The sequence below is a fragment of the Spea bombifrons genome, chromosome 12, assembly GCF_027358695.1.
Source record: "Spea bombifrons isolate aSpeBom1 chromosome 12, aSpeBom1.2.pri, whole genome shotgun sequence".
NCBI classification, from domain to species: Eukaryota; Metazoa; Chordata; class Amphibia; order Anura; family Pelobatidae; genus Spea; species Spea bombifrons.
Genome location: NC_071098.1, coordinates 13,695,493 through 13,723,252, shown reverse-complemented (window position 1 = coordinate 13,723,252; position 27,760 = coordinate 13,695,493). Strand labels below are relative to the sequence as shown.

The 27,760-nt window shown below is 36.8% G+C and overlaps 1 protein-coding gene across 1 annotated transcript; it reads left to right on the top strand.

Annotated features, from left to right (window-relative positions):
* The first annotated feature begins 10,444 nt into the window (after positions 1-10,444).
* On the top strand, positions 10,445-21,465 carry LOC128470575 (uncharacterized). The gene is made up of 8 exons (XM_053452460.1): positions 10,445-10,495; positions 13,646-13,696; positions 13,893-14,081; positions 15,906-16,104; positions 18,743-18,879; positions 19,536-19,673; positions 20,807-21,033; positions 21,265-21,465. Exons 1-7 carry the CDS (start codon positions 10,445-10,447, stop codon positions 21,029-21,031), a joined length of 990 nt encoding a protein of 329 aa, XP_053308435.1. The 3' UTR covers positions 21,032-21,033; positions 21,265-21,465.
* Positions 21,466-27,760: the final 6,295 nt, after the last annotated feature.

The window sequence follows — 27,760 nt, the reverse complement described above, 5'->3', positions numbered from 1 at the left end:
ACAGTGTCAATGAAAGGCTGTACATGGTCTGCAACAATGCCTAGGTAGGTGGTTTGTGTCAAGGTAGCATCCACGTGAATGGCAGGACCCAAGGTTTTCCAGCAAAACAAAGCATCACACTGCTTCCACTGGCTTGCCTTCTTCCCATAGTGTATTCTGGTGCCATGTGTTCTCCAGGTAAGTCATGCACCCGGCCACCCACATGATGTAAAAGAAAATGTGATTAATCAGACCAGGCCACCCTCTTCTATTGCTCCGTGGTCCAGTTCTTATGCTCAGGTGCCCATTGTGGGCACTTTCAGCAGTGGACAGGGGTCAGCCTGGGCACCCTGACTGCCCCATGTGCAATAAATGCACTGTGTGTTCTGACACCTTTCTATCAGAACCAGCATTAACTTTTCAGAAATATGGTATAACCCTCCAGTTGAAGAAATAATATTATATATATATATGATATAGCCCTCCAGTTGAAGAAATTAACCTCAGTTATTCCATCCTACCTTTGGTCAGGGCCATTGAATCTGTATAAAACTTACAAAGCTCATAATCACCATGGTAGTTAAAAGGTATGATAGGGATTCATGTTGGAACTGTCAGTAAGTTGATAGTAAAGTGCATTTATGGATAACATTGATTAAATAATAAAAAGACAAAGTAAACTATAGAATGGAAGTCCTATACGGAAAATATATTGTTTTGGAAAACCTTTGTGGAACATGTGAGGCAATTCTGAAGAATTTGCAAGACAGGTAAATAACTTAATGCTGGATATGGTTTCATATCAATCTTTAGAAGGTATGCTACAACTAGCTTGTTTTTTAAAACACTACATGAATGTACATGAATAAGGTGGTATGCCTAATCCATTATCATATAAATAAATTATTGAATCGACCAGAGAACCCAAAGTGCGAGGCTAACAGCCTGCCGCTTCTGCAATACAGGAGAGTAATGCCCAGTAACAGTGTAAAGGTCATCCTCAAGAGCGACCAAAAATAAAAAAGAAGGCTAGTTGTTTAATCCCCTTAAGGGGTATTTCAAACGCTGGAATTTTAACCCTTTCCATGCACAGGTTCTACTACCAGCCTTTGTCAAACTTTGTGGTAGTGAATTATAATTTTTTCCACACAAATTGTAATTCAGGTATAAATTTACAGCCCCTGGTGTATGTCACTTCAAAACAACACCACAATATGTGTTCAGCAACATCCTCTGAGTACAGTGATACCACCCATGAACTAGACACCCATGATCACGGAGTAGGCTGAAGTTGCGTTCTGTAGTAGCGGCGTCTATCCGCGATCATGATCAGTTTATTGTGGTAGGCCAAAACCATGGCCTAAAGTTTCAGCAAACCCCAGGTTTTGCCCGGACATCAGCATAATGTTACACACCTGTGGAGGGGTGGTAAAGCCTGCCTCCACCATCAACTATTCACCAATCATGTTCACAAACAGAAACAGTGAACCAGGTGCTGTGGAATCACTCCTTTCTGGCAACCAATCCAGCAAGGAGCTCGGTGTGGAGGAGTTGATATTTGCAGCACTATAAAAACCCCTCACACTGTGACCACTTTACTCCAGTGTTCCAGAACTTTGGTTCCTGTGTATCTTTGGACTCCAGATTCCTGTTCTTCTCTGCTCGCCTTGCTACAGACCCTCTATTGGATTCTCCGTTATTTGACTACCCCGCTTGTTGGACTACCGTTTTCTCTGATCGCCACCGGCCCCTGGCCTATTGGACTGTTCCTGACATTGTATTGGACTATCCTCTGCTCTTATGCCCAATCCTAACACAAAGCTTCACTACATACATTGAATAACTTAAGCATCCAACACGCAATATGTTGCAGGAGAGGTGCTTATGGTAGATATTGTTCTGTCTGCAGTTATGCGGTTGAGACATTTTACCCAATATATTAATATATTATTGTGTACATTTAGGTAAGGACTATTTAATCCTATGGACTGTGTGCACCAAGGTACAGTTTGCTAAGGAAAAACACAAAGTCCAGAATCACTGACTCTTTACAACACGTTCTTTGACAATTCTGAAAATTGCAGCGATAAATGTCGACATTTTATAGCTCTGCTAATGGGGTCTCTAAACCATTTAATAGCCAAAAAGTATATTAATTTGGAAGTGAACATTTCCTATAATTTCTGCATACCTTCAATATGAGTGAAATGCATGGTTTTCCATACTGCAGACCTGTCTGCTATCCGGTATATAAAAAATCCTGTTAATATGTTTGCCAAGAAGTTTATTGCCTTTGGCAAAGGAAAATATTGAAGGATGTGACACAGCCATAAAAGTTTGTACAGTATAATTGTATAGCTGGCTCTGAATCAACCCATCAGTATGTGATATAATATTGATTTCTCTACCCCACAAAGTTATCTCCTAAAAACACCCAGGTCCACTTAACAACCCAAACTGAAGTTATAAATAAAATAAACTTGGGTTTTTTTTTGCACTTTATTTTCAAAAATTGTAAATTATGCTGGATACAATCATGTTAAGTTAAACTTCAGCAATAGCCATGAATAAAATACAACACAAATACATGCACATCACTAGATGGGCTAAATTGTTCTTGTCAAATTCTATGTTTCTATCCTTCCATGTTTTAAGAAACTAAAGGGTCTCAATATACTTCAAAAGTTAAGTTTACTTGGTATGTATAATGTGTGCTGTGCATTATTTAATGTTCCAGTGATTAAACGTAGCATTTGAAAGTAGATAAGGACTGTTTGGTCCATCCAGTCTGCCCGTTTTCCTCTTGTAAAGACTCAGACCTTAACCAGTATAGCATAACTTGGGGCACAGCAAGTTCCCATCACTGTGCCCCTAGTCTGCTCATAAATAGTAGATTTAAAAATTATGTGTGAGGAACACATTTTCAAATTCACATAGAAAATGAATATGGTCAGAAGTAAATCTGGCAGATTTTAAAAGTGTGTATTTTATGGCTTCAATACAAGTCTTGTGTGGAATATTAGAATGTAAAGATACCAAATCCAAGCTTGCTAGTTTGACATGGCTCAAACCATGCATACCTTCTAGTTTTTGTATTGCATGTTTAGTGCATGTACAGTATCTCACAAAAGTGAGTACACCCCTCACGTAAATATTTTATTATATCTTTTCATGTGACAACACTAAAGAAATGTAAAGTAGTGAGTGTACAGCATGTATAACAGTGTAAATTTGCTGTCCACTCAAAATAACTCAACAGGCAACAAAAGTGAGTACACCTCTAAGTGGAACTGTCCAAATTGGGCCCAAAGTGTCAATATTTTGTGTGGCCACCATTATTTTCCAGCACTGCCTTAACCCTCTTGGGCATGGAGTTCACCAGAGCTTTACAGGTTGCCACTGGAGTCCTCTTCCACTCCTCCATGACCACATCACGGAGCTTGTGGCTCTTAGAGACCCTGCACACCCCTACCTTCCTTTGAGGATGCCCCACAGATGCTCAATAGGGTTTAGGTCTGGAGACACACTTGTCTTTGTACTCCTCCCCTGGTTGCAGCCACACATGCTTGACACCATCTGAACCAAGTAAGTTTATCTTGGTCTCATCGGCCCACAGGACATGGTTCCAGTAACCTATGTCCTTAGTCTGCTTGTCTCCAGCAAACTGTTTGAGGGCTTTCTTGTGCATCTTCTTTAGAAGAGGCTTCCTTCTGGGACGACAGCCATGCAGACCAATTTGATGCAGTGTGCGGCGTATTGTCTGAGCACTGACAGACTGACCCCCACCCCTTCAACCTCTGCAGCAATTCTGGCGCCACTCATACGTCTATTTCCCAAAGACAACCTCTGGATATAACGCTGAGCATGTGCACTCAACTTCTTTGGTTGACCATGGCGAGGCCTGTTCTGAGTGGAACCTGTCCTGTATGGTCTTGTCCACCGTGCTACAGCTCAGTGTCACAGTCTTGGCAATCTTCTTATAGCCTACGCCATCTTTATGTAGAGCAACAATTATTTTTTTCAGATACTCAGAGAGTTCTTTGCCGTGAGGTGCCATGTTGAACTTCCAGTGACCAGTATGAGAGTGTGTGAGAGCGATAACACCAAATTTAACACACCTGCTCCTTATTCACACCTGAGACCTTATAACACTAATGAGTCACATGATACCGGGGAGGGGAAATTGCTAATTGGGCCCAATTTGGACATTTCCACTTGTACTCACTTTTGTTACCAAGGTTTAGACATTAATGGCTGTGTCTTAAGTTATTTTGAGAGGACAGCAAATTTACACTGTTATACAGGCTGTACACTCACTACTTTACATTGTAGCAGAGTGTCATTTCTTCAGTGTTGTCACATGAAAAGATATAAAATGTTTACAAAAATGTGAGGGGTGTACTCATTTTTTTGAGATATATAATGTTTAGGTATGAGAATATATCTTCCACAAAATGATGAAGCATCATACGATAAGTTCTATCCTTATGAATCCACATTCACTATCACTAATGTTATTTTTTAATCAAAAAATGGCCGCCATTCTTAGAAGCTATTCACAATGCACCTATTTGCTTACTTGATTGTTCTAAAAATTTAGCGAAGACTGTGACTCCTTTAAATAAATAAAACAGCCCGGTGTACTTTCCAATTCATGCATATTTAAAGGTCCTTATTAGCTTTCACTCTTAATCAATTATTCAGTGGAGATCTCTGCAGAGAATATATTTTTTCTGCATTTGGTGCCAGTGTAAAATGGCTGCGTTACATCACTTAGTTTCCGTTTATTTAACAATAACTTGCTACTCTTGGAATACAAAAGCACTTCCTCAGAATTCAAGTTGTGAACACGGAGAAAATTGTGCCAGAAATACGGACGTCCCAGGAATTTGTCCACCCGGTAAGCTTTGAAAATAGTTAATGAATAACGTGAACGGAATTTAACACATATCTTAAAAATGGACATATTTGAATAGTAATTGTTTTAATGGGTATCTGGTTCTATGGAGGACCAACAAGTTTAGCAATAAATTAAACTTCTGGACATAAGAAAGAGGGAGTTGGTAAATACTGTCCCTATTTAGTGTGTTCTGGTATTGTTATTTTTATTATTTATTGATTTATATAGCACCATCATATTCTGAAGTGGCGTACAATGCTATTTTTTCTAGCTTCAGTAATCTCTAATTTTGGTAAAGAGTCAAAAACAAAAAAGTACTTAAATGTGCTTACATGGTTACTGTTGAAAAATAGTTTAGATTTAATGATCAAGCCACAATTAAATTCCTCATTTTGAGCATCCAAATGTATTATTCTTTTTTAAACGTTTTTCTTTTTTTGTTTATATAGGTAAAAGGGTAATTTCATAGTTTTGATTTACCACTAGTTTTTGCATGATGTGTCTCCTTTCATTGCTTTTTACACTTTCGTTTTCATCAAATTTGCTTTATTTGGTATCTTTACTACTTTTCATACATTCTTGCTTACTGTTACTACAACTCTACAGAGAAAATCAAGACTACCGTCATACGCAGAATCTACGGACACCGGTCAAGAGGTTCCACAAAAGATTCCTCCTTATCGCTAACAAATCTTTCATATTGCCTGAGTCTGCCATGTAAATATATAACTCATGTCATATTTCTGCGATAGGTTACTACTGCTCTGAGGATGGTGGAAAGATTCATCCGTGCCCAGCAGGTACTTTTAGCCCTGGGGGAGAATTAGGAGCATCCATCCATTGTATAGACTGTCCTGTGAACTTCTTTAACCACATTATTGGACAAAAGGCATGTTTTCCATGTGGATCTGAAGCAGTACAGCCAGAGGAAGGCCAAGTCACATGTGTCTGCAGAGGCCAAGGACAGGTGTTTCAGGTAGTATATACGGAGATTCTGGCCCAACATCACAAGACCAACGCAACTAATAAAATGTGCAATAATATATATATATTTAAACAAAAATTATGTTTTATTGTTAAAAAAGTGAAAAGTTTTTTCGCCCAAGAACCTAGGGTCTTAGTTGAACTCATGTGTTATATTTCAGCCGAGTGACAGCCGTTGTCCATGTGCTCCAGGGAATCAACTGATCGGTGACACAAACAATTGTGTACCTATTGTATATGACATATGTAGAGATGGAACTGTTCGCAACCAGGAAGGACAGTGCCTAAACAAAAAAGAATGGGAGGACTATTGCTCAAACCAGGTAAGCTGCTGTGATGTTATCTAAACCTACTTCTATTCAATGGTAGGCTACATCACATCACTGCATGTACTGTTTCCATAAAATGTGTTTTCATAAGGGCTGCCCCTTTTCCTTGGAGGAAACCTTAATTACAATCAACACTTTGGTGGAAACAAATGTAATTTCTGTTGCCCTAAGGTAAGGTACAGCTATCACAATTGTTGTTGATTGCACTATTTTTTCAGTTTGGAAGTGGATCATAGAGTTTTATATGGTTTGATATTCTTCAAGAATATCACAGTGTGGAGTGAAGACAATGAACCATAAGATGCATTTTAATATCCTTCTTGCTCACAGAAATGTTTAATAATCTAATCGCACCATTTGTTATGTGACCAAAGAAGGGACGTTTGGCATGTACCCCCAAAAAGCTTCATACAACAAATATCTATTTTGCTTTTCTGGGATCACTTCCAAAAGTCAAATTTCCGACCACCACATGTTATTCACTCTTTAGTGAATCATGCAAAATCAGCAATATGTGTTCCATATATTTGTTAGGAACCTTAGACCAGAGCCAATGTGAAATCACACTAGACGGTGTGATGCCTAGACCAAATGTTCATTATGTCACTGGCATTGCTATGCTGTCACACAAAATTTCTAAACATACGTGACATGTCCCAGTAGCATTACAGATATTTTTGCTGCCCACAACATTAAAGTCCATGAATATATTCACATATAGTTAAAATGTAACTATATGCACTTTTGTCTTTAAGGCGCATGGTTTACATTGTCTTTATAAATGAGCAAACTTGTTAAAATTCACCTCAAGAGACTATTCAGCTAACAATGTTATAATCAAAAGTGTTCTAACATGCTATAATATCACTCACAATGTCATAAAAGACATTTTAAGTAATATAATACACCCTTTTGTCAATATGGGTGTGCATACAAATAATTTGCTTTGTACAGCATTTTTATGACTTGAAACATTCAAATAATGACACAGAGTATGTCAAGCTTTGATTCCTGAATTACTTTAACGGTGGTTAGGTTGTTTGTTCATGTCTCCAACTTTATACATTGCTTTGAGTATAACACAAAAAAACAATAAAATAAGGACTGAATGTACCTGACAAATCACTCAACATAACCAACATGACTCAACATTAGTAACAATATATAATTGCTTGGTAATGTGTCAAATTCCATGGCATTCCATGAAAATAATATATTACACATTGTGTTCACATGTCAGGCCAGTAAGTATTTCAAGGCTTTCTTCTTAATTCTTTCAACACAGGTCTGCATTCTTCCAAAATATTATCAAGGCTACGATAGGGTTCTTGGACTGTGTATTTGCCAGACGGAGGACCTTGATGATATATGTAATGCCGCATGCAGAAGAAAGCGAAAGCAAAATCTTCAGATAACTTGTGTAGATGAAACGCTTAAGCTTCATGCCACCAACTCTACTGGGGAACAGGTATATCATCATAAAAAAACCATTAAATATGTATTATATATATGTATTAAATATGAGACTTTTAAGTGACACATTCTAGTAAAATCTACACTTCTATAAGCCTTTAAAGCCATAGCGGTAGTATGGTAGTTTATCCCTTAGTAATTAAACTACTAAGATACTATTGATCTATATTAATAGATATGGAATGTGAATAATGTACTTATACATGGGTCAATTCTTTAGTTTTGCTATGACACTCACAACTTGGTATTAGTAAAAATCCAAAGTCTTTATACTAGAAAATTGATATTAATTTAAGAGATCTCAAACCAGTTTTTAAAAAAAAACCTAATAGATTAAGATTGTGACTTACATTAAAGACGTGTTAATCTTGAAATCTTAATGCTGTAGGAACCATGTTTTTTCAATCATCTACAATACTGATTCAAAGAGAAAAGATAAGAACTATCACTAGAAGACAGTTGGGTCAGCCAGCCAGTCATAAAGACACAGCAATTGTTTAATAAATTCTTTGTTAAAACAGGAATGCCTTTTAGTTCTGGAATGCCAGCTCAGCCATATTGAGGTATCACTTCTTGACCTGGTGTTCTTGCAGGCACTCTTCTCAGCAGATGACATTTTTGGATCCGTAGCTATTGAACATTCTATGGCTAAATTAATATGTTCTTCTTCAACAAAAAATGGCATCACATCAGTATATGTAGTTATGTCCACTGGTAAGTTTCAACAACTCATTAATCCTCTAACCTTCTTATAACACACAAATTAATCATGTTTCTAATTTAGATTATTTTTTGTGATGTAATTTTTGTTGTTGACCTATTAAACCAGTCAGGTATATGGGAATGATGTATATTATTTATCTAAACAATTAAATGTATTTGCTTGTTGAAAACATCACAGATGGCTTCAATGGTTGCTGTAACAGATTAGTCCTCCTCAATTCCTGCAAAGATAGGAAAAGACTAGGCAAGTTCCTAGGGTGCCATGGCACCTTACATTTTTTATTTTTGCTCATACAGCATGTGCCTGGGAATATCCAGTTGGTGGACACACTCTAGGGAACCCATTCTTAAATAAAATGTCTTTGTCCTAAAATTAACCCCTTGATAACCCATCTCTAGTATAGTTGGTATGTATTTTTTTATTTGTAACTGAGGCAGAATTGGTTGGCTTTGGGTGGAATTGTGAATTCTGGTTTGGTGGGACAAGTAAGTGGACAAGTTAGTTGGTGGAATTTAGTGGAACAAAACAAAATCAAATAAAAAATGCAGAAAAGAATAGGTTTCATTTTATAATGGACAGAATCAGGTCAGTCAGGTTAGAATTGACCCAGCTGACCACTTCAATCCCATAGTGAATCGACTCATTTGTATTTATGCAAAAATAGCACAACATACCATCCTCCCCTGGCCAAGCACAACTCACTCTGACCATTTAAATACAGTTGACCAGATCTGCAACCATAATGTTTAACAATTCATCGTTTTTGATACTTTACAGGACAAGGATTTTGGGGCATTTATGATGCTAATTCACAATTTATCAAACATTTTTTCGAAGGCCAAGGCAGTCTGCCATTAGCTAATATGTCAGGTAAGATTTGTGACGAAACATATTATGTCTAATATGTATAAGGGCTGTGGTGTTCCATTGAAATTCAGAATTTTAGCACAATCTTTTTGGTTTTTTTTGTTTGTTTTTTCTTTTCATTAATTTAGGGTATATTGTATATAGCCTGGTTCTTAGCAATGTGAACTGGAGCTACCAACTTTGTATTTCAATGTAAACAGAACGTAAAGCTCTTATCTGATAATTTCCTGTTAGTAAATTATAGGGAACCTTTACATATTCTTAATGTTTGAAGAGTGTCCTAAGATGATGGTGCTTAGCCTGTCGTTACACATACATTACATTAGGATCCAGGCATGGCCACCATTAGAAATCTTAGGGCCCAGAACATGCTTAACACCTGGACCCCCATGTCCATTCCACTGTCCAACCCATTACTCCACCCATAACTCCGCCTTAAGATCCTCCCATCTTTATGAGAACAGGGGGAAGCCTAGGGTTAGAGGTGTCTGGGTACAGTATTTTTTTTTAGGCCTTGCAATAACTAACACATACATACTAATATGCAAACGCTCTTTAACACCCACTCACTCTACCACCATACACTACGCCCTCCCAGGCGTCACTAACCCTAGGCTCACCCCTGACTCTCCAACACCATATGCTCACAAACTCACGATAAGATCATACACTGAGGACCACACACATGCAAACACCATACACTTACACACTGTAACATCATATTGTAACAAACACACACATGCAAACGTCTTATGCTGATTTATGTATATATATATATATATACTGTATATATGTATATATATATACTGGCCTTAGCAACTGCTGACTGACATATATGGGCCAGAAACGATTAGAACACACTTTTTGTTCGTTTTTGGCCCATTTGTTTTTAAGCAACAAATTTGGTTCTCTGTCCATTCGAGGGCATTTTTGATTCCATAACAAAATTTGTTGCCCAGTGCCCAGATTCACTCTCACTCTCTCACACGGTCTCATTCTCCTTGACTCTCTCTCATGCTCTCTAAATGTGTCCCTACCTTCTCTGCCGACCACTTCCGCTTCTGCAGACCACTTCCGCATCTTCTTGAATAACACTGATACTCTTGTTTGAAGCTGTCAATGAGTGGGATATATTAGGCAGCAAGTAAACATTTCTTCCTCAAAGCTGATATGTTAAAAGAAGGAAAAATGGGCAAGCATAAGGATCTGAACGGCTTTGCCAAGGGCAAAATTATGATGGTTAGAAGACTGGGTCAGAGCATCTCCAAAACTGGAGCTTATGTGGGGTGTTCCCAATCTGCAGTGGTCAGTAACTCACAAAAGTGGTCCAAGGACGGAGAAGCAGTCAACCGGCAACAGGGTCAAGGGAGTAGCCACAGACCAGTCAGGGTGCCCATGGTGACCCCTGTCCACTGCCAAAAGAGCCTATAATGGGCACATAAATATAAAAACTGGACATGGAGCAAAGGAAGAAGGTGGCCTGGTCTGATGCATCGTGTGGATGGCTGGATGTGTACGTCCCTTACCTGGAGAACACATGGCACCAGGTTGCATCCACGGAGGCCTCACCTAGCAATTTACAGGCCCTAAAGGATCTGCTGCTAACGTCTTGTCAGATAGCATAGCACACCTTCAGAGGTCTAGTGGAGTCCATGCCTCGATGTGTCAGGGCTGTTTTGGTGACAAAAGGCAGGTGGTCATAATGTTATGGGTGATCGTATATATATATAGTGTGTGTGTACAGTATTTTTAGTGTTAGAGTCAGTGTGTGTATTATATATAAAATACACAAACTCACTCTTATAGTTTATATACATACTAACTCTGATACAACAGTACTACACATGCATATGCATATACACACACACCTCGCTGGAAGATGTACAGTCGGGATGCCAAGGTCCTCCTACGCACATGCGGTAACATACTTATTGGCACACTAAGATACTAACACACACAGTAACCTACTTACATAAACACTAACATGTTTACAAACGTTAACATACTTACACACACAGTAACATACATACATATACTAATCCACACTTGAACTCACATACTTACACACACATATAAACATACTTACACACACATGCAGTAACCTACATACACATCCAGTATTATACTTAAACACCCACAGTAACATACTTACACACATATACTAGCATACACACATACACAAACATCCTTACTTACACATACACACATTCTAATACATACACATATAGCAGTATATTTACACACACTAACATATTTATTTATACTTACACACACAACTTACCTTTGTTGGCTCAGGAGGGAGTAGACATGCGCCAGCTCTTCTGCTTCCTCAAGGTCCTACCAATTGAGGTGACACTTCAACCACTATCCTTTTTTTTTGGTGGTTAGCAATATGGGTACTAAGCCTCAATAAACATATTTATTAATCTTAGCAAAATATGCAAAACATAATTGTAAGTTGTGACAAAAGCATGCCCATTTGGAAATTGATTACTGACTTTGATAACTTAAGTATGTTGTTCTGTGTGTGCCATATGTACATTAGTGCTATATAACATTGCCGTGTATCTACCGGCATTTTGGTTGCCTTTTTTTATTCTCCAGGCGAGGAAAGAATGTCCCCATCTAATTTGATTCCTGGTATCCTGAACCCCACCACATGCATACACATGAATGATTTTATCATGTTTGTTGCTTCAAAACATAATTACCCAGTGTATGATGTGTAAGTATATTCTTCAAATGCAAACATAAAGTGCTTTCGATGTTGAAAACGCTGCTCTGTAACTCTATTAAAGGTGTTGTCCTACTTTTTAAAAACTATCTGTAGTACATCCTGACAAATGTAGAACTGCATTACATATGTGTGTAAAAGTCCTGTCTTTTAAGTCTAAAGCAAGACAAGGTAGAAGCATTTTAGAAACAAATTTGTGGATTCAAGATCTACAGGATGAACACTATTTCCGTTTCTAAAATTTGAAAAAAAAATATTACAAAATATGTAATTTTAATATTCAATATGGTACTTTTCCTTTGGAGAGTCTATCCTCCCAAGTTCAATAAAAAGTATGCTGGAAATCTGATATTAAGATAAATGTTTTGGGTGCTTGTATATATCAATTGTCCTCACGCATTCCCATTAGAGTAATAAAGGATCTACAACCTCAATGTTTTACATGCCTATACAATAACAGCTAAAAGTCCTAAAGTCTAAAGAAAATAAAACCATGTATAACATACGCTTACACTACAAACAAGAGCTTATATTGCAAAGTTATTGCTCCCCCTAGTGTTGTACTAATGTATTCCATGCTGTTGTAAATGTTTGCGTTACTTAAAAAGCTAAAGAACAGCAATAATCATCTGATTAAGATAATCATCACTGTTTAAAGATTATCTAGATTCATTCTGGTGAATGTCTTCACTAGAAATGGCGTGATTAAAGACCTAACTTCCATCCAAGGTAGTCTGTAGCTGATAGATGATACCTAGAGAAAGAATGCATCATCCCAATCTCTAAAGTACTGTGTAAAGGTGAAACCTCCCAACACCCCAATATGATAGATTCGTAGAACATAGATACAGGATAGCCATGCTAGTTGTGTATGGACATAGTCTTCAAGACAGACCAGAGGAGCCAGTCAGAGACATCTTTAATGAACTGAAAAGGAGGCTTTGGTCCCAAGCCAAGGCTTATCTTAGTGGCCCACAAAAATCCCCTCTTGTGCCCCTCATCAACAATAACAATAACATTTTTAAGTAATTGGTAGGTTAATAAATAACATTGTGAGTAACCAGAATACCTGGTTGCAGGTATATACCTTGTGTGGATACTAGGGAAGACTTATCCAAAGCCCCATTATTAATAAAGATGGCCTTGGGGCCAACTGGTTCTTTTCTGCCTTCACTGTCTACATATCTATTCCATATGGGTTCCAAGCCAACTCCTTTAATGTGCCAATAAAAAGAACTGCATTACCCCTAGAACACTGTAGAATACATCTTAAAAATTAAGATTCATTCAATATTTTGAGCAAATCTAGGACAAGAATGAAATAAAAAAGAATACTATAATGTTATCCAGAGCTAACTTTCTGAAACAAAAAATATACACTCAGCATTGTGTACACTGTGATTCCAAACATTGCCATAACAGACTATTTAATTGACTTTTTTATCTCAGTAGATCGAGGACTATAATATGTTGCTGTGTACTTGCAGTCTTAGCTTTATCTCATTTATCATCACTAAACAGAAGTCGTGCTTTGCAATTCCAGGAACAATTTGTACAACACTAATCCTGAATTTGACTGGGGCAAATTTAGAACATTAGAAGAAGAAATTTGGCTTTCGCAGAGGCCCTGGTTTTTTTTCTTATATCAATTCCAGGAGCCCGGAGTCTATGTCCTTAAGTTAAACAGTAACCACTATAAAAAGATGGTAAGTAAACCATATATGAAAGACATGCGAACGTCTACATTAAAAAGACATTAAAACCAGATAGGTCATCCCTTCAATTACCTACCAATATCTCTTCATCCAATATCATTATTTCCTTTTCCGGTCTAGGGCAGTGTAATAAATAAAATGCTACCATTTCGTAATACTTGTATTATGATTTATATATTTTTTCTAGTACGTTCGGGTCATGCTCACTGGGGGCCAGTGCTATGAAGAAGGAACGTTTTTCCCCACTGCTCCGAGGCATGTCATCCGAAATGGAATCGCAAAAATGCCGCGTCTTCTTTTAAAGCCAGACTGGCCGGCAATTACAGGAATTCTAACAGGCCTTTCGTTGATTCTAATTACTTGTATCTTCCTAATTGTGAGTAGATACTGCCTTCTCATGTTTAAACATTTTATTTAGTATAACACTAAATAACGTTGCCTTATAGATTGGTATACACATGCACTATTATATTATTATAATTATTATTATTATATTAATATATTATTGATTAATATATTAATGAATATTAATTATATTAATAATAATTAATATTAATAATTAATGAATATATTATATTATTATTATTATTATTATTATTACTATTATATATATTATTATTATATTATTGTTATACAAGTGCACTATATACATGCACTATAAATATAATACACTATTATATTTCTGTATTGCGCACTGATCTAATGCAATTGATGTTCTGGAACAGGGTATTTAACCATATTTAACTGAGCCTTAGATCCCACAAAATGAATGGAAGAAAAATAGCAAATTTGAGATACTGTTTGTATTGATAAATCAAAGAGATGAGATGATAGACTAATGATACACTTGTATCACCCAAAGCAAATCATCGTTACATAATTCACTGGATGACAACAAGCAAAGAAAATCCAACCATAAAATTATGGTTTCATTTTGTTCAACAAAGTCAGATGATGACTGCGATGGGATCGCGCGGCCGCTTCATGAATATTTATGAAGCTGACCGCCGGCTGGATTCCGCTGCGTCGCTATGGCGACGCAGGACGCGATCACGTCCTGGACGTCGGGGAACGCCCCCCCAGGCTATTTAAACCTCATTTACCGTTTCCTCAGTGCTCAGTTATACTGCTGCTTCCTGTATCTCGTGAGCTCCTCCAGTTCTTCTGTTATTTATTCTGTTTACCCGGTGTTTGACCCTGGTCTGCTTAACGGTTCCTGTGTACTTCTGGTATCCTGACCCCGGCTATCCTACTACTTCGTGTACCTCTGGCATCCTGACCCTGGCTATCCATACCGACTACGTGTACCTCTGGCATCCCGACCCTGGTCTCCTAAGCGGCTTCCCTCTGACCACCCGTGCTTACAGTTGGGTCCGGGCCGAACTGGTAATGAAATTTGTTGCCCAAAAACAAACACGACAAAAACAAAGTGAAAATTGCGTCCTAATAGACTTTGCTCACTGTGCACATGTCTAATAGGGAGTATATAAAATAGGAAACCTTATATATAAAGCAGTTACATATTATTGCTAGCCTTTTCTTGTTGTCATTATGCATATGCCCCTTCTTCTCAACTTTTCCTCTTTAAAAGTTTCACACGCAGTCTTGTTCGTGGGAAAGTTTTTGATGCTGTTTATTTGTGTCCATGAACTGTAAATATATTTTAATTAGTTTAAATAAATATTACCAGGGTGAAGTGCTATTTAACAATATAATGCTGTTTTGGAAGAGAACACGATCATCTGACACAAGAATTAATGATGTTTTGCCAAGTTATTGCGGTTATTACATTTTCAGAATTAGGAAAGTGTGTTTTGTAATATCTACTGTCCAAATATCTTCCTTGACCCTGTTAGTGAAATGTGCCTCCTGCTACCAGTGGCAGATTGTACATCTGGGTCTTATTTAATCTAGCCTACACTGGGTGTCTTTTGGCAATAGTTCTTCTGTTTTGGCAAACATGAGTTACATTTCTGTTCTTCCCATGCTATCCCAAAAGGGAAACAAATATTGAACCATTTTTCCAATCTAAAAGAGATGATCTGCATAACACAATGTTTTTGCTCTATGTGGAACATCACTCTCATCTTTTCTAGATTACGATAACTTGCAATAAGATATAAAACCATGTCCGGTTCGTGTTAGACTATGACCACTATGACCACTATGGAGTAACAGCTGCCTCATGTCTGTGTTTCAGGTTTGGTTTCAGGATTTGGGATGGAAGCAGAAAGTTGCCAGTATCCCAAAGTTCAGAAAGCAGCAGCTTAAATTCAATTTCGATAACTATTCATCCAAAGGCTCTGCTGTTTCCACAGTGAAGAAGCTCCATAGTAAAATGAGAATCAAAGGTCACATCGACAAAAAGTGGGATGAGGCTGACAAAAAGAAATGCTACAGTAAGTGTCTCCATAAATGTGCTCCAGTTCTGCACTATAGATGTTATTTTACCACGTATCTGCAAAGGTCATGTGATACAGAAACATAATAATGCAATTATATTTATGTTGGGTTTTTGCTTTTATTTTTTGTAATTTTTTTTAAATTTTATTTTAAATACATAAAGTACAAAAAAATAGGAAATTATGTCTTTACGTTCTAACAAATAATAACAGAATACATATAGACAAATAATTTTTTAAAAAAATAAAAAAATGACATTTACTAACACCTTTTTAGCATCGTACAGAGATGTTGTTGAACAATGAGCCAACTTGATTGAAGCTGAGCATTAGCAAAGTGTCGTTCCTAGTCAAGGATAAACTGTATCTGCAAGCTGCCAGCAATGAGTGTTTATTAGATATACTCAATGCCTGCAGAGAGTAGTAAATATATGTACTCAGTTTGTTAGTTTATTTATGGTAAATGTATAGCACACACATGTGATGAGTCTTTAAAGCTTGGTATGGCCCGAAGCCATATGAACCTTGCAAAGTGGTCCTTGGCATCCTGTATTGATTTGCTGCTTTTTGTGCAAAACCACCATTTTTTCTAACCATCTTATTCTGTATCTCTCAGGAGAAAACAGAAATTAGTTAAACTTAGTCATAGTATGTTTAAGCGATTACTAATAAAATTGTAAGGTGAAAAAGTAAAAAACATTCTTTTTGTATAGTTAGGTTATTTTTCTTTTCCATTATTAGCACTGCTTTTTCCTGTTGAGGTTTCTTGTTTGCCATCTCTGGTTAACTTATGCTTAAACAGTAATTGGCACCACTGGTTGAGAGGGTTATATGCAGTCACAGTATAAATTGTAAATTAACCCATTCATTAGCTGCTGGATTTCCTGTGTAATCTATTTGATGTATTTTATACCATAGGAATATGCATATGTAATTTAAAAAATATGGTAAAACGTATCACTATATACTGAGCCAGACATTAACAGTGGTACAGCTTAACTCTCATTACTATATACCGAGTCAGAGATTGAGGGTGGTACATCATAACTCTAATGTCCCATCATCATTTTAATTTGCATTTTGTTGTTTATTTTTTTTACTCTTGCTCGCTCTTACCCATACTGTCACACTCCCACTCTTTCATGCTCTCTCACAACCTTTCTCACACTCACTTACACATTCTCTCACACTCTTACCATTGCTTTCTCACAATCTTACTCACTTTGACTAGTTCTATGTCTCCCTACCTTCTCTGCCAAACACTTCTGCGTCTCATTCTCCTTTCTCCCTTGTCTCCTTTCTTCGTTATACTGATCCATACATTAATGATGGTACTGCCTAACTCCCAATTCCCATTATCATCACCTTCACGTGACCCCAGTACGTTCCGTGCCGGTTCAAAATAGTTTAGAAAGGGCCCTTCTGACCTGGATTGGTCCAGGCCAGATAGGCCCTTTCTAAACAATTTTGAACCAGTACGAGGAGACAGTGCTTACCCTCTCTCACACCCTTTCTCATGCTCTCTCACACTCTTGCTCACACTTTCTCATAGTCTTGGTTACACATTCTTACTCATGCTCTCTTATACTCTCACTCTCTCATGCTCCCTCACTCTCAAATTGTCTCTTATTTTTAAATCAATAAAAACTTAAAATTAATTAAGTCAAGCTAAAGGCTGTGATGACAACAGCCCCCTTTTTAATAATTTTATATGCACAGATCTCTGCAATAAAATAAGGAGCCTGTCATGGCTTATATATAAGTTTTAATATTTGGAGTAGAGTTTTATTTTTGAGAGAATGTTTTTTTTTAAAGTAAAAAAAAAATATTATAAAACCCAATGAAATAAACAAGATTACTTGCATCTTACTTGAGCTATTTTAGGGTTTGAATAATAAAAGTTCAGGCAGTTTCATATTAAAGCAAGCTCATAAAAAATGCCATGTCTCATAAGTACAGAATGATTTGCTATTATTGATTTATGGATATGATTCAATTATCTTTAGAAGATAAATATATCATCAATCTATCTTTAAAGTCTTACATGGGTTATAATAAAACTTTGATGGTCTGTACATTTTCTGGACTGCAGCCATGTAATCAATAAATCTATCTATGCATCTATCTACACACAAAAAGGCCCATTTTAATGATATTTAAATTTCAAAAACCAACATTTTGGTCCTTATAAACCAGATGTAATTATGTAGTGCTTCTAAGCACTATAAATAAACCATTTTGCTATTAAAAGACTAAAATAACATGACAAGTAAAGCCATCTAAGTGGAAATTTACTTGCTACCATTGTACAAAGTAAAAAGCAAAATACACAATTTGCTATTAACAAAATATAAATTAATATTAATGAAACATTACTTTAAACAATTCCACTGGTTGAGTTATTCTAATAAACAACTATTGACCTTCAGATACTAATTCTGATTTTGTGTCTGTATTATTTACTTTTTTCGAATGTCAATGACATTATTCAAAAACTCTTTGTTCATGTAATTCCTAAATATTTAACACATGATGCATACAGATGCACCAGTACGGTCAAATGAATACTCATATTTAAGGAGTATGTAGTACCCTGCCGTTATACTATACAGTACCATTATGTATTTCGTTTCAGGATATCTTGAAGATGATGAATTTTGGGACTATGAACAGCAGATTGACATGGAATGTTTCAACACACAAATATTTTATGATATTTTGTTAAAGCAATCTCTTATGGTCACTGCTAAACTTGGTCAGCTAAAAGAAGAGGTAGGTGACCATTTCAATATTTAACATGGTATCAGATCTTAGAATAGATCTACTATTCCTTCACAAATAAAGATGCTGAATTTTAACTTGATTTGTGTGATTATGAAACTTAACTCCTAAGAGTTAAGGATAATAGCTAGTAGGGAAGCACAGAAGGTGTCAGTGTAGAGGTGATGGTTATGGAGTCAAGGAGTTAAGCAAAAAATCACGACAGAAGGCACAAGTTTGACATTAAAAGTTTATTTGTTCATTTTCCATATTTTGCTACAGCTGGTATTAATTCAATTGTCCTGAATAACACATCAACAATGGTATATTCATTTAGAAGTACCAGTCAACAGTATACTATAATTAGTAATTTGGTATTGTTTGGATTCGAATAGACCTTTTTTTTAATTCTGCCTATCTGACTCTCCATCTATTTGTGACATAGACCATTTCATTACCCTTCCTCAAAACAGTTGGGAAATGCTGCATAGATGTAAAAGAAAAACACAGAAATAGAGATTATATATTTGTGATATACAGTCTCTACGTTACAAAACATCAAAAAACGTCCAAAAATAAGATTTAATTTACACTTGACATGTCATGCATTGAATTATGCATATATTGAATGATCAAATGCATGGTTAATATTAATTTTTTATTTTTAGGTAAAGACATACTATGAAAAACTTGCTTACGAAGTCAGCACTTTGAAAGACATATTTGTGAAATGTTTAAGTATTACTTGGAAACCAAAGCGCTACAACAGCTCTGTGATGGAGAGCTACACAAGAAAGAAGAAAGAGGTACTATTTAAAGGCTATATTATCCACCTATCTATTACTCTTCAGGTTTCATAGGTTCAGTTCTGTCCATTTACAAAAGTATCATCAGTGTAAATTATATAGGTTTCTTGGATATATAATTTGCAATGAGCCTGCCATAGATTTGCAAATATCAGAATTTTTACTGACAATAGATACAACACTCGAACGAGTTTAGGGGAATATCTGTTTGCCTGTAGCGGTAGACATTAGCATTGCTCATGATGGGGTCTGTGGAGGACAATTTAATGATGTTCTATGGACACTCGTGTCTTTGTACCGACACTTTGCCTATCCCTGGTTTTAGAAGGGATAACAGTGTCCTACAATAAATTTGCCAAAATGTGGGTTATATAGCATGTCCCGACTGTCAGTCTATCACCTACTAGATTGTAAGCTCACAAGAGTAGAGCTCACTTTTCCTGTTGTACCAGATTGTTATTGTGTGATTTTAAGTTATCTTTACTAATTTTGTTGTAACAGCATTACTGAATCCGCTGGTGCTATATAAATGAATGGAATGAGTCAAGCTTATGGGTCCAGCTTGACTTGAGACAGCACTGGCTTACCAAATAAATTAGAGGATGAGGCTGATCCCATATGCAATTGCTATGTAGATTTGAAAGAACTTTGTCTGAAATCAATAACAAAATTGACATTGAGTTTAAGCAAATACATTTAAAAGTTGTACCAATTACATCTCCTTAAAATAAATCACATTGACACATATTGTGTTCATTACTCCTCCCCATAATTGTTAATGGTCCCACAATGGAGCTCCTGAAGTATAGATAGGAATATATAAGTATAAATAATGCATATAGTATGGGTACATTAGGTAGTTAATGTTTAATGTTATGAAGCATCTTAAAAGCTGGCAAGTTATTAATAAATATATTAAAGTTGCAGATATATACACAATAAAACACAATGATCCTGTAGTTAAAATACTTCATCTATTATGTGTCATCAGACAAAAATATGCATTGCTAACAGCATGCATTATGATGAGCATAGACTACATTATTCAAAGGTTTGTTACGGACAGCAATTTAATATATTATTAATTAATGCTGCTGCTGTCCCTGCACTTATTTCTTGATTTTTTTTTTCAGGCAGAATTAGAAATAACAAAGAGAAAGAAACTGGCAGCAGAGTTCGAAGATATTCTGAATAGGCAACAGATAGCTTTGCAGCAAAACATTAAGTCCCTGGAAGACCATTGCGTGTTGTTTAATGGTGCGCTGAGAGAATGTCTAAGATTTCTCAAAGTACTGGAAACTAGAACTACCGGCCGAGAGTCCGGCGCCAAGCTATCCATAAATAACTTTCAAAAGTGAGTGTTTTATTATAAAACACTGATGGTAATGTATCGGTGGTCTCATTTGTGTAAACTGCAAATTCAACAGGCATCAAAAAGGTAGGGGCACGATCATCTTTCTCTTTCCGTCTGTCTGTTGTCAGCCTTTGTACTTGTCAATATGTCTGTCTCTTTACGTTTGTAACTTTCTTTCAATCCCACTGTCACTGTCTGCCTGTATATAACAATCTTTGTCTATCTTTCCTGAGCTAGCAGATGGCTAACAGGAGCAATACCAAAACTTTACAAAATATATCCCCCAATTCTCATTGTTCCTGTATGAGCAGCTGACTTACTGCGTCCTCTTCCAAGACCCAACTTTCCAAATGACCTACACCAGGAATGTTGAAAAAAGAGATTAATGAATTGTATAAATCCTTCATACAAACCACTAATAAATATTTTGTTTTCAAATGTCTGATTGTAGGTCTATTGTATTGAATGCCTTGTATTTAATGTCTTATAGAGTATAAACTCATAGGAGCCAGTATGTCCTAACCTGTGTTAATCTTATTGTCAGTTTTATATATTGTTAATGTTGTCATTCATTTTCAATGGCCCCTTTTCGTCACATGACATACATGTATTTCAGACTCATGTCACAGTTTGAAGAAGCATGTAACAGAATGTACACCGCAGTGATGAAGGAGAGCGACCGGCTAAAAGCATGGGGTGTTTTGGGGGAAGGCACTGGGGCAAACCTTGTTAACAAGGACAGGACAAGGGCACTCACAAAGCGGGATATTATAGGTAATATTTCATTTTCTTGTCTGATTTCACAGCCACTTACATAAAAATTTGTACTCACGGCACGGTCCCTCATACTAGTTTCACAGGTACTGGTTACATAGCTTCAGCATCACATTCACCTCCTCAAGGCAGATAGAAATTAATTCATGGCACCATTGTCTAAAGATTCCCTGACTACTGTGAGAATCCATAGAACCCGAGATGAGCGCATGCCTGCCTTTTATTCCACCTCAACACCATTACATTTCACCGGAGCTTCTTAATGAATGAAGAAACCTTACTTATGGACACATAAAGAATAATCCAAATAACTTGCATAACTTACTAGCTAAACACAATATATCATATAGCAGTCTTAATAATATATTTATTTTTAATATATAAAGTATATATGAATAGCTGTAGTCATCATCAATTTATCTCAACGCCTGTGGCCATGCTAACACATCTACTTCTGGAAGCGGAAAAGAACTTCAAACATGTCCCTCATTCCATGGCCCCTGGGAAAGCTGCCTCTCTTGTCCCATGGAAGTTAGAGCCCTGTAATCTATAGCTTTCATTATTTAACTTCATTATTATACAACTAGATACTCTATAAGACATGCAACTATGAGACATTATACTCCCTATTAAATGATATACACTGTCGGTGTATATCATTTAATAGGGAGTATAATGTCTCATAGTTGCATGTGCCGTTTTCATAGGCCAAGGCTTTCTATTTATAGTAGAACAGAGCAGGAGTTACAAACACACAATTTTCTGCCACAATAAGAACATGTTATATAATTATTTAGTAAGAAGAAAATTATGAATTTCATATAGAAGAGACACATATCCTAGGTATTACTTCCTTCCTGTTTCGCACATTGTCTAAAGTTTTGATGTCGTTCTTGTATATTTCAGCTCTAGATGGTTCGGTACGGGAATGTGACATTGTTCGGGTGAACAGCATACACGGACTTCTCACCCCAGATTCACATTCTGTTATGCTGCTGTCTACTCATTATTTGATGCCAGTTCCGAGTGATTATTTTGTACACAAGAAAACTGGGAAAGTCCTACCTATTGCTGGGAATGTTGTGTATGATCCAGTAACTTCTCAGCTTATAACTTCTGTGGATTCTGCTTTCAGTAAGTATTGAAGAGACAGGTGTGTCTTTGGCATCATTTTCATAAATAAGGTCAACTGTGCTTTTAATTTAAGGAGAAATGTAATAAAATGTTGGGTTTTTTTAATATACAATAACAATGGTAAAAAAACTGCACTTCACATATTGCCAAAACCAATATTTTCTCTTTGTACAATTACAGTATTTTATTCAGTAAATTAATGTGTTTGCTCTTAGAAGTGGCCTGAGTTGGGACCTATTTCAGGAAAAAAGGTATATGTAAGCAAATGGTTTCAGTTAAATGCTCTACTAATGTAATGAGGTCAATAGTAAGAAGAAATTAAAATTATAGGTAATAAATTCTTCTTTATTTGATACAATGACAAATTTAAGCTAATTTAGCATAAGCGATACCTTCAATATGATTTTCTTTTCATCCTAAACCGTAATACAAACATATCTGGGAACTTTCTGGGTTTGGCCTAGAGTTTCTGTAACTAAAAGTAGCATTGACTGACAGGATGAATAAGGGTGTGAGCGAGAGAATGAGGTCTGTTTATCCCTTTAAAAATATTAGATATTTGTGATTAACTGAAAATTTCTGTAGCAATATTCCATTTCCCTGTATAGGATATTAGAAAACAAACTATGTGAAATTCTGATAACAAATGTTTTGTTTTTTTATTAGTCATAATTATCGATCCAAAAACTAGATAAAGTATTAGGAAATTAAATATTTTTGTGATGAAAAAATAAAATTCTTAACCCCTTAATGACAAAGCCCGTACATGTACGGGCTCAAAATGCATTGTCTTCAATGGGTTTAGGGACCGCCCATTGTCCTTAAGGGGTTAAAAACAGCGAGGTTGGAGACAATGATGCAGTGGATAGGATGCCAGAAGTCAGGAAACAATAATAAATTAGCTGAGGTCAAGCTGGGGTCAGGAATCAGTGGTCAAAGTAAACAGGGTCATGCCAAGGTCAGCACTGAGGGTTTATAAAGGATGGGAAGAACTAGGCGCCAATTAGAGCTATTGGCGGCAAAATGTGAAAAGTCTGATGCCACTTCCCATTTGGTGGATTACGGCGGCCATCTATAAGTATAGGCGCCTGCTGTTTTTGGTCTTACCACCAGAGGGTGCACAGAGGTGGATGGAGATCTTCCTCTTCTCCTTAATGGCTGCGGCTGTTGGCTGATGGAGGGGGGTCTCCCTCTCCTCTGTGGCGGCAGCTGAGGCTGCTGTCTGACGGAAGGGGGTCTCCCTATCCTCTGTACCGACAGCTGGAAATTCAGATAGGTTACAATTAGTACATTTTAAATGAAATCATGAAGTAAAAAATATCATTTATAGCTGGGCTTGTGTTCTACTTTTAATTCTTTTACTTTTTCATGGCAAGGAAAGATTTGGAAGTCGGAAGCACCTGTATTCCCATATGTTCCATATCCTGTGTGTCCGAACACTGGCTTACCAGTACATTGTAATCTCCCAATTATTCATCATCATCACAGAAAACATGAAGGTCTTACAATAATGACTGATCTTGTATCTGGATTGGAGGTGCCAATTCTTGCAGTTACCAGACACCCACAAACACGTCAATGGATGGCTCTGGGAGGTACATATATTCACCCTCTAACTAACATGGTCTCACCAATTGAAATAGGAGGTCCAATGATTGACACTAAAACGGGAAAGGTTTGCCCTATTCTAGGAGTTGGACTAGACAATGACACAGGTTTGTAGCACACTATTTTATGCTATTATACTGATTTCTAAATTGTTGTGCATTTATGAGATGAAGGTTGATAGAGTGAATGTTTGCATTATTTTACTGAGAGGGTGGTAGATAAATGGAACAGCCTCCCATCAGAAGTTACTGAGGCTAATACAATGAAGGGATTTAAACATGTATGGGGTAGGCATAAAGCTATTCTGAATCTAAGAAAGGACTGATTAAGGTCTGAGTTCCTACGTCAGGAAAAATGGGCAGATTAGATGTGGCGTTCTATCAACTCTTCTTCAAACTTCCACCCATTAATCCATTACTAATTACAAGTGAGATATAGGTACAACTGCAGAATTTCTCATCATTTTTAATATCACTTGTTGATCAATATCTACTAGATATAATTATCTTTACATCCACAATGAATCATTCCTACAGCACATTTATACGTATATCAGATTTAGATACGTACATTGTGGTTCTTAAGGTTGATTATAATGTATACCAATAACAAGTGTGGGGCATTGCTATTGAGCAATCAAAACCACTGGGAAATCCTACATTAATGAATCCAAACTGGCATGCACTTAAAGCCATAATTTCAGTAATGGTGTTGTAAACAATGCTGATTTCATTAAAAAAATCTAACATCTAGAAGATCTGCTCTTGTTAATAGGTCAAGTCACTCCAATTGGAGGATTGGTGTCTGCATCTGGTGTGATTTCTGTACTAGGAGATCATTTCTGTGAACCACTGAGTGGGAAGAAAGTCCGAATTCATGGGGCTGTTCTCCATGAAGGCAAAGTGATGCCTCATGCTGGAGGTTATCAGGCACTACTGGAGTCAAATTTACTGATGGCTCAGATCAATGTAATGGATGCTCTGAAAGCACACAAAGACTTAATCCCTGATGATGAACCTCTGACCAAAGAGGATCTGGATCAAGCACATAGCATTTTAAGTGAGGCTGTGGAGAACATGAAGAAGTCCACTGCAATTAAACAGCAGTATCTAATCTACAGATTGTATAATGTGAGCTGCCAACAGAGAATGGCTGCAGACTTTAGATCTCATGGGGGAAATCTAGGTGAGTTATTTATGTGGTTTCTTGCTACATAGCTATTCAGCGGACCAGGGTACTTTATCTTAGATGGTCTTGTTTAGTAAACTCATTAAATAATCTGTTCTACTTAGGTGATGTAAGAAGTCTTTGAAACACTTAGAGAACTTGAGAGCAAAGCTTTGGGTTTTTTTGTTTAATGTTGACACATACTTACGCTACTTTTTACACTCTCACCCCTCTTTTTTTCCTTCATTTTTCCACTAATACCTTGCTATATCGAGAGATATACAGCAGCGGACTGTGTGGCTGATGTGGCTTTCACCTAATAATCCTTAGGCACCAATGACTTTCACAACCCTTTTTAAGGACATTCATATACCTATGCTTTGTTTTTTCTTGGCTATAGCCTTTTCTTCTCCTATTGGCTTTGAAATCCCTGGACAGTACCTTTTGTCTTATCTAATTGTGTTAGGTTATGTGAAATGTGCCAAGGTATGATATATTCTATATGAATAGACCCCAAATCATTGTGCATCATTTGTTCAGAACAAATCAAGTCAGTAATAAATATAATATTAAGTAATTTTTAATTTAATGCATCCAAACTTTCTGTGAACGGTGCTTCTTTTTAAACAAAATAATTAGGTATGATAATCTATCCCAAAACTGAACTGTGGATACCTGCAGTAGTGGGAATGGAGATCCCTGACCCTGGGCCTTCAGATCTTATGGTGCCAGTTCTTGGAGTAGAATATGATTTTATTAAAGGACATCTAATACCACTGGCAGGAACAATGGAAGATTCAGACGGCAAAGGTATAGTATAGCAATACCTGTCTAAACACTTATACCAACCCTAACGCATATTTGTTTTAGAATTATTCTTGTGGAGATGTTCAAAGGCACCAATTGGCCCTGAAGTCCACAGCATTTATGAGCACAAAATGATTAAGTTTTAGATAGGAAACTTTTATGACTTCCTGTTTTAACACAGCCTATTTTCTGGTAAATCAATATTTTTATTTTGAGTGGGAAAAAAGAAGGGGAGGACAGACCCAAAAAAGGACGTAGGGTTCTACAGAGAACAACAATATCATAAGCATTCATACAATACCATACTGACATTCTAATTCCAATAAAATGAAGCCGCATGATCTTATACCTGTTTGTTTGCAGTTGATATGAGTGTGGTATTGGTGGTCGAATAGGGTGGGAGGGATCGAAAGCAGAAACCAAAGAAAAAACAAAATAGAGAGGTGATGCAATACCCTTACACCCAGTCCCCCCCCCATGGGACTGCACGGGTGTGTCAGTGGCTATTGTGAATGGTGACCAAAATAATACAGTGACAGGAGGTCCAACAGCGGAAACAATAATAACCTTTTAGGGTCACTCACTTGGTTCAAGGTCAGTGATGGTACAGCATTGATGGGTGAATTGCTGGGATACGGAGTGAGACAACTGCCCAACTCAGGGAAGCTGTGGTGGAATCTATGACCTCCGATGTCTTTGGCATCAGGGGGAGGAAAGGGGGGGCAAGGCAGAAAGAAAGAGGAAAGAAGAGAAGAAAAAAAGGAAAAATAAAGGGAAAAGTCAGAGGCGATAAATGGAGAATAAGAAAGGTGGGAGTGGGAAGCCGCCTAAAATCTGTCAGTATAATGTCAATTTCAGTGTAAAATGCTATTTCGAGAATTGATTTGTAAATATAAATGACATGTAAAGGATATTACGGAAATGTCATTTTGTAGGTGAAAATAATGTCATAGCTCTCAAACGGTGGGGTAAATAGTTGTAATAAGACCTCACCAAGGAAATCCATAAAAAAGTGGTGAATAGTAATTTCAGTTGTTTTGTAATTCAGTGTCATAGACAAGTACAAGAAATTAAATCTGTCAACAGTATGTGTAATCTCCAAAAACAGATAACTAAATGCAATTATTAGAATCTAAAATACGTGTGCAATTCTGTAAGGTCTCATTCCAATTAAAATTGGAGGAAGAACAATTGATCCAATCACAGGGGACAGCGGACCAGTGGTAGGTGCTCGGACCTGTCC